Below are 16,349 nucleotides of genomic sequence, written 5' to 3'. Positions count from 1 at the left end.
AGGCTTGGTCTAAAATATGGTGTCTTTAATAACCAGCCTAAGAATATGATTAAAATTATGAAGGGCTCATGAATAATTCAAACATTTATTTCACAGGAAACCAACTGTAAAACATATTCCTCTGAATGCGTTCTGCTCTGCCATATATTCCTCGTATACATCTCCACAATGCTGATGGATAGCGTTATAAAATAAACTAATTAAATCTGAAAAATGAATTGTGCCAATATTTCATTCCCTGCATCATTACGGAGTGGAGTTAAACTATTTTTGCCATCAAAGTATTAAAGGCATAAATCAGCGGTCAAATAAAAGCGTGTGCTGGAGAGTTATTGTTTGAATGGAATGACAAAATCATTAGAATCAAATTTATGACCCGCGGTCACAGAGCCCATGAGATGCTCGCGCTCACCTCGCTACCTAATGATGTCTTCAGACAAAACTGATAAACCCTGTTTAACTTTACTAGTCCATCGGCATTAACCTTCACAAGTGCCCAGTGAGTATGTTGATCGTTGATGCATTACTTTAGGGAACAGATCTAAAAATGCATGCAGATAAATAAACAGCAGCAAACAATCTCTTCTGAACATGCAAAATGCAGTATATTTTCTCTATCAAACATTCCTTCATATTAGAGCACAACACCCCAGGTCAATAGGGTGAAAGCAAAACAAAAACAAATTCTTTTCCCAGTTGATTGATTACATTAAGAATCACAAACCTTTTCATGTATTACAAGTTTTCTTAAATGTTATCTTTAAGTATGCAAACAAGACATTATCTAATTCAATTTGCAAGAATGTGCAGAACAGAAATCTGAACATTGGTTCAAAATTATTACAATAACAATATTGTCTGATTTTGTTCACATATTAGAGTCAAAGGTTTTTACAGAAGGGATTTTGGATTTCTGGATCACTTTATAAATATATATGGTATACTGTATGAACAAACCCTTCTGTAAAAATATTCAGAATATACATAGGAATAAAACTGTAAATTTTGGTGCATGTAAGTGCTGCTGAAGTAGAGATAAAAACTCATTTTGAGTAAACAACCTTTAAAGATATGTATTGTAATTTAACTGTAATTTAATTCTACAGACACAAACAGATAAAGTGCTGTAGACTCAAGGTGAATGATATATGAACAGACACTTTAGTACAAATCTTTACAATATAGATAGAAATAAAACTGTAAAATTTGGTATATATAAGTGCTGTTGAAGTGGAAATAAAAACTCAATTTGTGAAATACTGTCAATAGGAAGAAAAAATATTCACTATGTTTTCTAATAAAATGTTGTATAAAACCAGGTGAGTGATATATGAACAAACCCTTCTATAAAAGCCTTCAGAATATAGATATGAATAAAACTGTAAATTTTGGTGTATGTAAGTGCTGCTGAAATGGAAATTAAAAACTTGTTTAGGGAAAACTGCCTTGATTGTAATTTAAATCTATCACAAATAGACAAAGTGCAATACTAAACTCAAAGTGAATGATATACTGTATGAACAAACCCTTCTGTAGAAATATTCAGAGTATAGATAAGAATAAAACTGTAAATTTTGGTGCATATACGTGCTGCTGAAATGGAGATAAAAACTTATTTTGAGGAAACCGCATTTTAAACATACGTTTTGTAATTGAAATCTACAGACGCAGACAGTTAAAGTGCAATAAACTCAAAGAAAATGATGTGGAGATAAAAACTCATTTTGAGTAAACAACCTTTGAAGATATGTATTGTAATTTAACTGTAATTTAAATGTACAGATGCAAACAGATAAAGTGCTGTAGACTCAAGGTGAATGATATATGAACAGACCCTTGAGTAAAAATCTTCAGAATATAGATGGAAATAAAACTCTAAAATTTGGTGTATGTAAGTGCTGCTAAAGTGGCGATTAAAAACTCATTTTGTGGGGAAAAAAAAAAAAAATCACTGTTTAGGAATAAAATGTTGTATAAAACCAGGGGAGTGATATATGAACAAAACCTTATATAAAAACCTTCAGAATATAGATATGATTAAAACTGTAAATTTTGGTGTCTGTAAGTGTCACTGAAGTGGAGAAACAAACTTATTTTAAGAAAACGGCCTATATTATAATTTAAATCTATCATAAATAGATAAAGTGCAGTAAACCCAAGGTGAATGATATATGAACAAATCCTTCTGTAAAAATATTCACAATATAGTTAGGAATAAAACTGTAAATTCTGGTGCATGCAAGTGCTACTGAAGTGGAGAAACAAACTCATTTTGCGAAAACGTATTTTATTTTAAGAATATATTGACAAAGGAACCACTAAAATTAAAATCATAAAAAAATTGTTCCTTGACAATAAATAAATGCAAATATAAGAAAATATTCATTCAAAAGCTGAGTTGTAAGACCAGTATTTGGTGATAATATAGAATAATAAAAAATTTATAAGCGTAACTTTATTGTAATTTTAAATCTGTCACAAATAGATAAAGTGCAATAAACTAAATGATATACTATATGAACAAACCCTTCTGTAAAAATATTCAGAATATACATAGGAGTAAAACTGTAAATTTTGGTGCATGTAAGTTCTGCTGATTTGGAAATAAAAACTCATTTTGTGAAATACTGTCAATAGAAAGAAAAAATATTCACTGTGTTTTGTAATAAAATGTCTAAAACCAGGTGAGTGATATATGAAAAAACTATAAAAATAGAGATGATAACTCATTTGGGGAAAACTACCTTTATTGTAATTTAAATTTATCACAAATAGACAAAGTGCAATAATAAACTCAAAGTGAATGATATACTGTATGAATAAACCCTTCTGTAGAAATAGTCAGAGTGTAGATAGGAAAAAAAAAAAAATTTTGGTGCATATAAGTGCTGCTGAAATGGAGATAAAAACTCATTTAAAAAAAAAACGCATTTAGAACATACATATTGTAATTGAAATCTACAGACGCAAACATTTAAAGTGCAGTAAACTCAAAGAGAATCATATATGAATAATAAAAAAAAAAAGCAGAATATATGTAGAAGTAAAACTGTACATTTTGGTTTATGTAAGTGCTGCTGAAGTGGAGATAAAACCTCATTTTGGAAAAAAAAAAAAAAACCTTTAAGATATGTATTGTAATTTAGAGACACAAACATATAAAGTACAATAAACCCAAGGTGAGTTATATATGAACAAATCCTTCTATAAAACCTTCAGAATATAGATTGAAATAAAACTGTAAATTTTGGTGTTTGTAAGTGCTGCTGAAGTGGAGAAACAAACTCATTTTGCGAAAATGGCCTTTATTGTAATTTAAATCTATCACAAATAGATAAAGTACAATAAACTTAAAGTGAATGATATACTGTATGAACAACTCTTCTGTAGAAATATTGAGAATATAGATGGGAATAAAACTACATTTTGGTGCATATCAGTGCTACTGAAATGGAGATAAAAACTCATTTTGAGAAAACGACCTTTAAAGATTGTAATTGAAATTTACAGACGCACATGTATAAAGTCGTGCAGTAAACTCAAGGTGAATGGTATATGAACAAACCCTTCTGTAAGAACTTTCAGAATTTAGTTAGGAATAAAACTGTAAATTCTGGTGGATGTAAGTGCTGCTGAAGTGGAGAAACAAACTCATTTTGAGAAAACGGCCTTGAATAAAAAAAATTATTCTTATAATTGGAATCTACAGATGCAAATAGATCATAATCGTGCAATCATAAACCTAAAGATAAATTAAATATAAACAAACTCTACTGTAAAAATATTCAGAATAAAGCTAAGAATAAAACTCTAAATTTTCATGTACAGTAAGTATTGCTGAAGTGTAATAACATAAATGCTTAAAGGTGTATTTTGGGTGTTTTCTTTCCACGAGTATGAAACAGCACATTATAGAATCTAAAATCTCAAAATTGACCAGTGCATCAAAAAAAAAAGCAATGGTTTTGCATTACGTGTCTTGCTTTTTTCATTTTATTTTAAGTTTCTTTTATGTAAGGCGCTTTTAATGAACATTGTGCTATATAAATACAATTTCCTTGCCTGCTTTGATATAACTTTACTGTGTAATGCATAATTTTTTTTTTTGGAATATCAGACATTTGCATGTTCCCATTATTACATTTTAATGAGCTTCAGTAAAATCAGTTCTACCTCATTTTGCTTTTGTTAAAATTAATATGCATGCTTACTGTGCGTTTTTGACTTGTCTGACTCCAAAGAATCCAGTGGGAGCATTTCTTTGTCTTTATCAGTAACCATTGTTCACATTTATACTGGCCTAGTCAAATTGAACTCGCAGTCATTCATTTTTCATTCTTAACCTTTTCAGATGAAATGAGAAAATGTAAAAAAAAAGCCATCTTCTTTAAAGTGTGGCATATGTGGAGCATGAGCCAAATGGTCTTTTATTCAAGTCATAAAAAGCACTGAGAATGTATTTTGACAGTTCAGAGCTTTCATACTTATAATCCACTAATAAGATGGTTTGTGATCTTTTCATTAAGCTGAAATGACTCAAAGTGAATCACTTAAATCTGTCTTAATAGAGACCATTACAGTGCTCTTTGTTATATATTACCTTTTATTATTTTGTTGCTTCATAAACTGTGTAGTAGTTTCATATTTCAAACAATCATATCTTTAACAGCAGGTTGACTGACAACATGAAGTTAGTGTGTTAAATTAACTTTTTTTCATGATAATGGAATTATGAATGAATTATAAATATTCAAAAGAAGTTGCATCTACACAAAAATCCTGACTAAACAAGCACAATAAACCAGCCAAGCAATGCATTTTTTTTCTTTAATTATTATAGTTGTTCAGACACGTGTATATACAAATACAGACCTTAGATTTTTTTCTTTCCTTTTTTCCCAAAAGTTTGTTCCTGTTTGTACAGTGGGGGGAAAGCGAGTACAGCACCCACAGATGCAGTAGAGGAAATGGAAAGAGCAGAACCAGTGTCATCAGAAGTACAGGGGTGAGTGAGATCTGAATCAACACACACACACACACACGGTTTCCCCAGCACACTTCAGTTTAAACACGCCACCAGTGAACAGAACACACACCGGTGAGGATCTCTTCTGTTCGTTAGGAGTGTGTTGACTAAGGCATGTGTAAAACTTCATCACTAAGATTAGAAAGACTGCAGTCTGTAGAGAGTCAAACAGAATTCATTCAGAACAAAAGAGAAACTGAGCTGCAAACAGGACACAGAATTGACATTTAAAGTTAAATGAATTAAATACAAAGACATTAAGTACAGTTTTACAGTAAATAATGCATTTCATTTTTCAGTATGAAATACCCATATGCAATTTATTTAATACAAATCATATACAAAAAAAAAAAAAAAAAAAATTGTGAAAATTGTATGGTATGAACTACAACCTTGTGTCCAAAAACATAATGCATTAACTGGCTTTGATTAATTTTGTGGTCCATAAAAGTTAATATTCATAAAGTTAATGTTTTTTTGTTTTTTTTTTGAAGTTTCATTTTTCAGTATGAAGTAGCCATAAACATTTTATATCATACAAAAACGTACCTAGAACACTAGATATGTTTATTGTAATTAATTCAATTTAGTGTAAAAATATATTTAGTTCTAATAAATTAAATAAACTCCACTAATTTATAGCTTTTTTAGGTGTGTGTGTGTGTGTGTGTGTGTGTGTACTTGTTTTTGCTACATTGTGGGGACCAAATGTCCCCACAAGGATAGTAAAACCTGAAATTTTTGACATTGTGGGGACTGGCTTGAGGTATATGAGAAAGTAAAAATGCAGAAAGTTTTCTGTAAGGGTTAGGTTTAGGGGTAGGGTTAGGGTAAGGGGATAGAAAATACAGTGTGGGGAGTATAAAAACCATTGCACCTATGGAGAGTCCCCACAAGGATAATAAACCAGACGTGTGTGTGTATATATATATACATATATATACATATATATGTGTGTGTGTATGTATGTGTATATGTATATATATATATATATATATATATATATATATATATATATATATATATGTGTATATGTGTGTGTGTGTGTAATATGTATGTTAGTACATATTAGTACATATTCTGTGAGTTTGTATTTTTAATTCATATGTAAATCAGATATAAATATTATATTAATTATACATTTATTCATAACATTTTCTGTAATTGATTATTTTAAATATACATAAATATTTAAAAAGTAATAATTAAAAATAAACAATACTATAAAACACTATAAAATACTGGACTAAATTTTAAAAATAAAAGTCAATATAAATGAAATATTACAAAAAACGTTATCTAATATTTTAGATTTGATATAAAAAGTTTTTATGGAGTTGTATGGACCAAATGAATGAAAGCTGGTTAATAATGCATTATGATGTTTTCTGACACAAGATTATCATTAGTGCACAAGTTTGTGTCTCACGTCATACAATTCTCTCATTTTATTAATAGATCTAAAAAGACTGGCTGTTAGAAAAATAAAAAAGGTAACACTTTACAATAAGGTTCAATTTGTTAACATTAAACAAACAATGAAAAATCCTTATAAAGCATTTATTATCTTAGTGTTGATTCCAACATTTACTGATACATTATTAAAATCAAAAGTTGTATGTATTAAATTTAATGGACCTGAAATAACATGGACTAACAATGAACAGCTGTATTTTTATTAATGTTAACAAAGATTAATAAATACTGTAACAGTGTATTGCTCATTGCTAGTTCACGGTAGTTAGTGCATTAAATATAGTTAACAAATCTAACCTTATTCTAAAGTGTTAGCATAAAAATATACATATCAGGGAATAAGCATTATGTATTTTGAAGAAAAAAAAACAGTGGTGTTGGATTTTTTTTTTTTTTTTTTTTTTTTTTTAATTGGAACATTTCAGTTTCAATTCAGCATCCTGTTTCAGTTCAGGAACAGGTTCTCACTTTTAAACTCTGAATGTTTCTCGACGCTCACATAGAGTCAGTCTGCGGTGCTTTGTTGATGTGAACTCATGACTGATGACAGATGATTTATTCAAAAACCATTGAAACAAACAATCAAACAAACAAACATCTCTAGAAGCATCAGCACCGCAACAAACATTCTGAAGCAGTGCTAGACGCCGTTTACCGAAGCGCTTTGTGCAAAACTACACCACTCTCCTGCGTAACCTTCTCATCAGTGGAACTACAACACACACGAACATGTCGAAAAAGAAGAGGTGAAAACAGCCAAAAGAACACTTTATTTAACATGTTTTTTCATTATCAAGTCCATGCACATGCCACGTTATGAAACCAGCAAGTTCCTTCCGTTAAAATCACAGACAGTCCGGCAAACACACCATCATCATTTGAACAAACGCTGCACCTTTGAACTCCATCCGTCTGGTCGGGTCCTCGCCGAAAACCAAAACCGTTGGCAGGAGATTTAAAAACGGATGAAGCGCTCCTATTGGCTCAGGGCTTCAGACCGCAGTTCAAAGGTGGCCTCTGATTGGCTGCATTCGTCTATACAAACATCCCAATGCTTTGCTTTGCTCAGTTTAGCACTTGTTTTTTTTTGTTTTGTTTTTTTAGAAAAGACATGTGAATCAAATTAATACCTTAATATCAAACATTATGTACAACACGTTTTGATCATAACATTTAATGTGGTATCCATAATAACAAATAACAGTGATGCTGAATAATAATAATAATTAATCATAATAATTAATGTTTTATGACGTGTCTATTTTTCCTCGTCCTCCAGAAAGGTACAAAAAAACCAAGTAGTATTCTAACACTATAATGTTATATTTTTGACTACTTTAGGATACACAGTATCCATTTAATAAGCTGATTCTGTTTCCCAGTTCAAAGTGTGTACAAAGCGTGGTATTAATGGTAATAATTGGAGTACAAATGATACAAATACTACTGAAGCTGAATTTTTTTTTTTTTTTTTTTTTTTTTTTCAAAAGTTTCTCTCATGGTTTCTAATGTAAACCATGAATTGGAGCACATATGGTGTGTTTCCTCTAGTCCTGATGTGGCAAAGCTTGAGCCGCTGAAATCGCTTCATTAACTAAAACAAACAGGACTAGTGAGAGTCAGAAAGGCAGAAACGATTATCCAGATTGCAACTGTTTGAAAGTCCACAGTACTGTTTATTGTCAGGAATATGTACTTCTGCTTTAACAGCTCTGATATCTCCTGTCTCTGAACATCAGCTCGTGTTGAAGCTCATTTCGGCTCTTAAACTGAAACAGTGACGGAGCGAGTAACCAGGCAAACTACAGTATGGGTGAATCTCACAAAAACGCGTTCGGATCACATTTCACCACACAAAATTATATTTGTCAAAGAAAATGAAGTCTTTTGCACAGCCATTATGCATGTTTTACTTTAGAGTTTTGTTCTGTAATTTCCATTATTCTCAATGTACTTTACAATGAGGTTGCGATTATTAACATTATTATTAATCACTTATTGTATTACTCTTTTTGTAAGTCAATTTGAATCAAAGCATCTGCTAAATGAATAAATTAGAACATTTATGAATCTCAAATCATATTAATTTCAACATTTACTCATGCATTTTTACAATCAAAACTTTTAACATGTTAATATGAACTAATATGAACTATATTAACAATATTAACTATATATTAACTGAAATGCATTTGTCAGAGATCGTTAACAAATGAGACCTTATTGTAAACTTACAGATGCACAATATTGTTTATCTCCTAACAGATAATTACCATTACATTTTTCGTTATAGTTTCCTTTATGTAAGCATATGTATTTAGTGAGACTTTAAAATTGTCTTTTTTATATTTAAAATGTGGCGTCACATTTTATAAAATTAAATATATATATATATATATATATTAGACTAAGATGTCCACATCAAAAGAAATTTAAATTTCTGTCATAGAAAGCATATTAAATGTAAATGTAAGTAAAGTGTTTACTTTTAAGTTTTCAAATAAGTTTTTGGAGAATAAAATGTCAAACTTTGGTTGAAATAATGTTACATTGTCATTCAGTGTAACACAATATTTATGTAAAAATTCAAACAACATGCTTATCCTGATTTGTACATATTCTAATATATAAAAGAATAAGGGAGCATATTAAATTTTGTTTTTAAATGACTAAAAAAATCTTACTGACAAATGGGCAAAACAGAATTACTGTAGAATTATTGTAGAATTACAACTAATTAGTATTTGGGGTGAAAGTAATTAATCTTTTAATGTGTCATAAATTGATTTTTGTTGTAAATATGCCTGACAAGATTGTTACACTGAATGACATTTTAGTGTCTTCTGTAAGTTAGGGAAAAATGTATGATATTTATTTTTTCGATAAAAACAAAAACAAAGATGCAATTATTATTTTTTGTTGTTGTTGTAAAAACAACAATTTAAAGCAGTATTACACTTGTTTTTATGCCTAAACCCATTTACGTCTTTGACCCATATATGAATGTATATTTTAGATTGTAGTTTATTATATATTTAGTTTATATATGAAATTCTTGAATCTGAAGGTGCAAAAAAATGTAAAATGTTGAGAAATCTGCCTTTAAAATTGTCCTGATGAAGTTCTTAGCAAATTAATAGTTCTGCTATATTTACGGAACATGATCTTTACTTAATATCCTAATGATTTATGGCATAAAAGAAAAATCGATAACTTTGACTCATACAATGTATTTTTGGCTATTGCTACAAATAAACCTGTACTACTTTATGTTGGTTCTGTTGTCCATATATGTAATCAATTTAATTGGTCCTAAAATATGCTTCATTTTGTTTGTGCAAAACAAATAATTCTGGGGTGAAATATGAGTCAGGTTTAGTGAGATACACCCGTTGGTTCCTCCATCGTATGTAAGGCTTTGGGAGGAGAATGCCCAGTGTGGTAATGTCTTGCGTACGTCGCATCAGCATATTAAATGAGTCAGAACTGCACCGATTAACAGCTACAGAACAAACAAATGCATTAAAGAAATAAACAAATGAAACTAAACTTTATTTCTCCGATGGAAACGCTGAATTGGATGCACTTCCAGGAGATATTAGTATTGTATACAGTATAAGGCCTATTCAAACAAACCTTTACTTTTTCCACCCATGTAAAAGGGGAAAACATCGTACGGAGCCCCTTTCCGTATTTGGTTCCTAACAGAGTCGGACACACAGTTATGACAGCAAAAGAATTTCAATGATTCGTTAATGTTGATATCTCATATCAATTGATAAAAGGTCATAGGAAAAATATAGATATTTATGTTGCAGTTAAGTTTATCTTACAAAATACAAAATCATTGTTTTTAGTGGTGTGGTCTACTAAGACGAGTCCCTCAAATTGCAGTAGAGAATCAAATCCAAATTCAGACTAACCAATTCTGACTAACCAATGTCTTCCTTTGATTAGGAAAGATCCCACGGCGAGACGCGTGACAGACCGCTTCTTCCGATGGATTCTGCAATTTGTTAAGGGGAAGGCAGACGAAGGACGAAAGGCAAGAGTCTTTGTGTATATATATGTGTGTCGCTAACAGCAGAGCCGGTGAACTCGGGTTGATGTTTATGTCTGTTTTATGTGACCCATCTATAAACCTGCAGTTCTCACAGGGCCTTCTGCGTTTCTTAACCCTTGCGCTAATTACTCGCTAAAAGAGCCACTCGCTCCCAGTGGACCCAAATCAAATTTGAGACTCCGCCCCCCTTCCTCTCGGCAGCCAATCCCCAGCGACCGGCCGCCGCAGCTGATTGGTCGGTTGGTTTAAACAGGCGATCTGCATTTCTTCTTTTCGCGGCTTAATCAGAGACGGCGAAGGACCACTTAAATATTGGAAAACAAAACAAAAGCGCAGCTGAAGTGTTCCTGGTGAATCTCAAGCCCTCCCCGGTGCCGGCCGCTGGGGCACGTGGGGTTTCCCGAGGGCTGCTTGAGGGGCAGGTGAGGGGCTATAAGGTGAGGAACACAGAGATGCAGAGCAGCAGCAGGGCCAGCAGGGGGCGTGACGTTTGGTGCCGCAGGCCTGAAGTCGACACGTCGCTCCGGGACGGTTCGGCCTCGTGACTGGTGTCGTCTGGAAGTGAGTAGACCAAAAAAAAAAAAAGTTATCAACTTCTATATAGAATTTTGGGAATTCTTCAAAATTTACATTTATATATTATATACATTTATAATTTATATATGTGTATATATAAAAATGGTTTCATTTTAATGATCAAAAGGAATGTTTAAAATAAATAAATAAATATATATATATATATATATACACACACACACATTTTTATGGATTATATATACTTATATTTTATAAAAATGAAAAACGTGTAAATACTATGTAGACATGTTTAAAAAAAAAATTAAATTAAAACGTAAAAAATAATAATGAACACAAAGTAATTCAAAGTAATTAACGTAACTTAGCGATGCTAAAACAATACTGTTGTGTACAGCAGGTTGTAGGGCCCTATGAAATCGGTTTTATTTTCCCCCATTATTTATTGTTTTGTTTTCCATTTTAATTTTGAAGGATTGCATTGTAATCGTTTGACTAAATTTGAATAAAAATGAATTAAAATGACAGTAATAATGACCAATTTTTTATTTGTGTCCTCCAGAAATTGTTAGTACTTTTTTAATTTATACGGAGCCTGAATTTACAAAAATTATGGAACAAGTTAATAAAAATATATATTTTTTAATATTCTGTAAAAACACTAAAATTATATAATAAAATGTAAAAATAATGCATTATATACACACACTCTACATTAATTTTGTATATGTATTATATATTGTTTTTTATTAAATTATTTAATTTATTATAAAAATATGTATATAAAATATATTACATTTTTATAATTTTATATATTTATTATATATCAATTTTATATATTTTATTTTTTAGGTATATACACGCACACACAAACACACAGTGGTAATTAAACTAGTTAAAAAAAAAAGTAATAAAAATGACAAAATTACTAAAACTTTAAAATTAAACAAAAATTAGAGCTGCAAAACGATTAGTAAAAATAAAAGTTTGTTTACATTCTATGTGTGTGTACTGTGTATATTTATGTATATATATATATATATATACACGGTTTATATTTAAATAAAATATATGTATTGTATATATTTGTATGTAAACACTTGTGTATATATAAAGTGTGTATATATATATATTTGTATTAAATATAAATGTCACACATAAATCTAATATATTTTTCCTTAACCCTCACATGTATGTGTGTGTGTATTTATATATACATAATATATACACAGAGTACACACACATATAGTATGTAAACAAACTTTTTTTGAATCGATTAATTGCCGTTAATCGTTTTGCAGCTCTAATAAAAATCAAAACACATTCAAAATATTGATTAAAAACTATAACAGTATCTCAGTAATACTAAAATATCACTAGTGCAGGTCTGTTTGCCGCCTGAACTTTAAGCAGTAAATAAGGCAGGATGTTGTTGTCAGAGTCCGCAGTAATAATGGAGGCAGTGCTGTTTGGAGTCTCAGTGCATTTCTGCTGGTTTATTGGTGCCGACACACAGACTGCGGTTATCATCAGTGAGCGTGATATGGCTTTGGAAAGCACGGCGTCTCTCTGAGGACGTCAGCAGGGGAAACAGACAGGTGTGGTGCTAAAAGAGACAGATAAATATGCTTGGGAGGACAGAGCAGTTTGCTGGCTCATTCAGGCGGGCAGACAGACACCTCCAGCCTCTCAGTGGGGATCTGGACTAATAAATCAATGCCTCCATCATGACACGGCGCCTGCCAGAACTCAGGCCTGGGTGGGTGTGTGTTGGCAAGGTGAAAATGCATGAGAAAACAATGCTGTCTTCAACTACACTGACACTATCTGCAGTGCTAATTGATATAAGTGTGCGGTTTTAACAGTTTTTCACCGTGGATCGCCCACTGAGCTAATATTGGCTGTGCACTTGCCTTTCGGAGTCTGTGAAATGATAATGTGTTATTTTGATAGTCCACTTTGGACATTCTACAACTATAAGTAAATCTGCAAGTACATGTCATCTTACTCTACTAACCCTAACCTGTCAGCCTACTAATAATGTAATGAGAGACATGAAGTTGCAAAAAAGTTACTTAAGTTTTACAGATCACAAAGTCTACAGACATAATTAAATTTGGCAAGCATTTATTGTCCAGCTGGTTGTAGGTTTTCCCCCCCTTAAATTCCATGTTTAACTTTTTGTAATCAGAAAGCATGTCTACTCAATTTAATTAATAAAACTTTACCAATATTATTACAATTTTAACAATACTAAAACTACAGTATTGTTCCAGAAATTGTTTTAAATTATTCTGTTTTATGATTTAATACAAATGCATTATCTAAGACAATGCATAAAACTTTACAAATTTAAATTAAATTTGAACAATTCCTTTTTGACAGTGTTTTCTATTTGTCTAATCAATTTAATTCATAAAACTTTACCAATATAATAATTGCAACATTTTTCCAGAAATTTAGTTTTATGATTTAATAGAAATTTATCATCAAAAATGTTATTTAAATCAATGCATAACACAAATTTAACAAAATTTAATTTTTGACAACTGTTTTCCGTTTTAATATATTGACTTGTTTGATTCAAATTAATAATCAAAAAGCACATCTAATCAAATTAATAAAACTTTAATCATTTAATTAAAATGGTACAAAAAAATATTTTTCCAGAAAATCTGTTGACTGTTCTGTTTTATGATTTAAAAAAAAAAAACATTAATTAATACAAATGAATGCATACAATGTTAACAATTTAATCAATATTTTAAAATGAATCATTTAAAAAAAAATTAAATTGCTACAAAACTGAGCTTTAACATTGAAATCAAAACCATTTAAATTAAAAATTGTAATATTCATTTTTTAAAAAAATGCGTTAATAAACTACAATTTTTAGAAGAACATTTTACTGTAAAATAAATATTTCTGTCATAATTTCTTCAAGTTTAACTAACCTTTTAACCAGACTTATTTTGGCGGGTTTATTGAATTTCTCTGTATATTTGATGAGTTTTCTTAAATTAAGTTTAAGCCGCTTTTTGTAATATACTAGTCCATATTGCGATTTTAGTGTAGAGCACTACTTTCAGTTTCTTTTTATCCAAATTTTGCCACATTTCTGCGACATTCTGCATTTTAATGACCGAATTTATACAGTTGTGGATGGATTTGCCATTAAACGGCACATAAAAACAAAGCAAATGATGTTTGGTCACGGTCAGAAGGTCATTTCGTGTCACAGTGAGCAGTTAAGACTTTACATCAACAGTCAGCAATCAGATTTTTCCTTTGTCTATTTCATCTCATCTTGAATTGGAATGCAGCTCCAATGTTTGATCATGACACCATGAAAGTCAAAGCTGGCGTGACAGTAATGGCAATAAATATTACGAGCCGAGAGTCGTGCATATGTTAGTAAGTGCCATGTGTTTGGATGTAATGGGTTTTATCGAGGAGAAGCCAAAACAAGCTTGGCATGGTCCCACGTGACACTGCTAATTTGGCACAAAACCATCGTGCATATCCAAGTTGTGGGTCTTAATTCTTCCCGCAGCCATCGCATGCATATGCATGCATGTATTGATACGGTGTGTAAATATAATCCATGCATTTCAGCTGGAAGGCACGGTAGACACTGACTGACTCAAAGGTCACATGGCTAATTTCTGGTCACTTAATTGCTTGTGCACAGGGTGGAGCTGTTGACAGACAGCCCTTAGCTATTACAAGAGAATGCATTATTAATACGATGTGTACCTCATGCATAAGTAAAACAGTCTCTGTGGTTTGAAGTGTCAGAAAAGCCGCAGGCGCAACTCAAATCAAGGTACATTAACACACATGCACAGAGTGATTAGAGGAATTAAAGCACACAGACTGAACAAAGCGAAGGTGATTTCAAGCCATACTGACCTCTTGGTTCTAATGCATTGTCTACTTTGTCATCGACAAAAACGCGGTCATGAACGCCTATGGTTTTCTCACAGCCATCTACAAAAACAAAGAAATGAAAAAGATACCGTAAGCCAATCATGTTAGTGGTAATTCAGCAGCCCGACCCACCTGCCAATCAAAGGAAAGCACACAGAAGCAGTTCACCTGTCGTTAATGTCAATTAAAGTGTGTTGCATTGAAAGGCATGGGAGTTTCCAAACCAGATGCCTCCGACAGAATCATACATGTGTTTTGTAATCGGCGACACTTACTCGGTGGTCTCACGAACACTTTCAGCTTGAGACACGACCTTCTCCCGGTTTCTGTGATCATGGATGCTGTAAAACACAGAGAAGAGATAAGAAAAGGTGAGCGCACACACTACACACACGCTGTACTATAAAACTGTGGCTTGCGGGTGTATTTTGTGGTCTGAAATAGGAAATTGCTCCTTTCCTGTGGAATCTAAAGGGTGTGTGCGCGCATGCGGCGCCTGCGGGGTGAAGAGAGGAACGTCACGCTGTCATTTGTGGTTTTCTGTCACTAGCGGTCTGCTGGTTTATCAGACGATTCGGGTTCAGAGTTTTGAGCGCAAATACACCAGACTGAATTCAAAACAGGAAAATCGCAGCTGAAATTATAGAGTGACTTCATCTCGAGTTTATTTTTAGCCAAACTATGACGTGCTTCTTGAATGCTACATTTAAGGTCCAGTAGGGGAAAAAAAAAAAAAAAAAAAATCACACAAAGACCTCCTCAGTGTCTGGATTGTTTCTCCTAGACAGAAACAGAATTTAATGGAGATCTGACTGACGTATTTTACAAAATCCCTAAAGGGATGTGGTGTTGGAAAAAAAATGGATGGGAGGAGAAAATATATTTCAGTGCTTTTTCGACATATCTGTGTTCCAAAAAGTTACTCAAAGAATGCAAAAATTTTTCTAGCAAACAGATACCGAATTTCTCAGAGAACAAAAATTGTGCAAGTGAACATAAATGTTTTTTAAGTAAAGTTTCCCTGGAAATGCAAAAAGTTTGCAAGCAAACAAATATTTTGCAAGCAAAAGCCACTGTTTTTGGAGAACAATAAATTTTGTAAATGAACACGAATGTTTTGCAAGTAAACATTTTCTCAGAAAATGCAACAATTTTGCAAGCAAACATGTTTTGCAAGTAAACAAGTGTTTTGCAAGCGAAAACAGTTTGTCAGGGAATGCAAACATTTTTTTCTAGCAGAACAGAAATTTTGCAAGCAAACAAATGTTTTGTAAGTAAACAGTTACTTGACAAATGAAAAAGTTTCTCAGGGAATGCAAA

The 16,349-nt window shown here is 31.8% G+C and overlaps 1 protein-coding gene across 3 annotated transcripts in view; it reads right to left on the bottom strand.

Annotated features, from left to right (window-relative positions):
* Nucleotides 1-4,729: 4,729 nt before the first annotated feature.
* The window catches only part of efna5b (ephrin-A5b), a 145,773-nt gene continuing 134,153 nt past the window's right edge, over nt 4,730-16,349 (bottom strand). For 2 of the 3 annotated variants that reach the window (XM_051118075.1, XM_051118076.1), the window contains 3 exons: nt 15,305-15,370; nt 15,012-15,089; nt 4,730-11,120 (listed from right to left, as the gene is read on the bottom strand). In XM_051118075.1, the coding sequence (XP_050974032.1) occupies nt 10,996-11,120; nt 15,012-15,089; nt 15,305-15,370 (269 nt within the window). In that variant the 3' untranslated portion in view covers nt 4,730-10,995. The remainder of the gene's footprint in view (nt 11,121-15,011; nt 15,090-15,304; nt 15,371-16,349) is intronic. The other variant, XM_051118077.1, reaches the window with a different exon arrangement.

This window comes from Labeo rohita, chromosome 8 (assembly GCF_022985175.1).
Source record: "Labeo rohita strain BAU-BD-2019 chromosome 8, IGBB_LRoh.1.0, whole genome shotgun sequence".
In the NCBI taxonomy this organism is placed as follows: Eukaryota; Metazoa; Chordata; class Actinopteri; order Cypriniformes; family Cyprinidae; genus Labeo; species Labeo rohita.
This window is presented reverse-complemented; position numbering and strand designations above follow the sequence as displayed.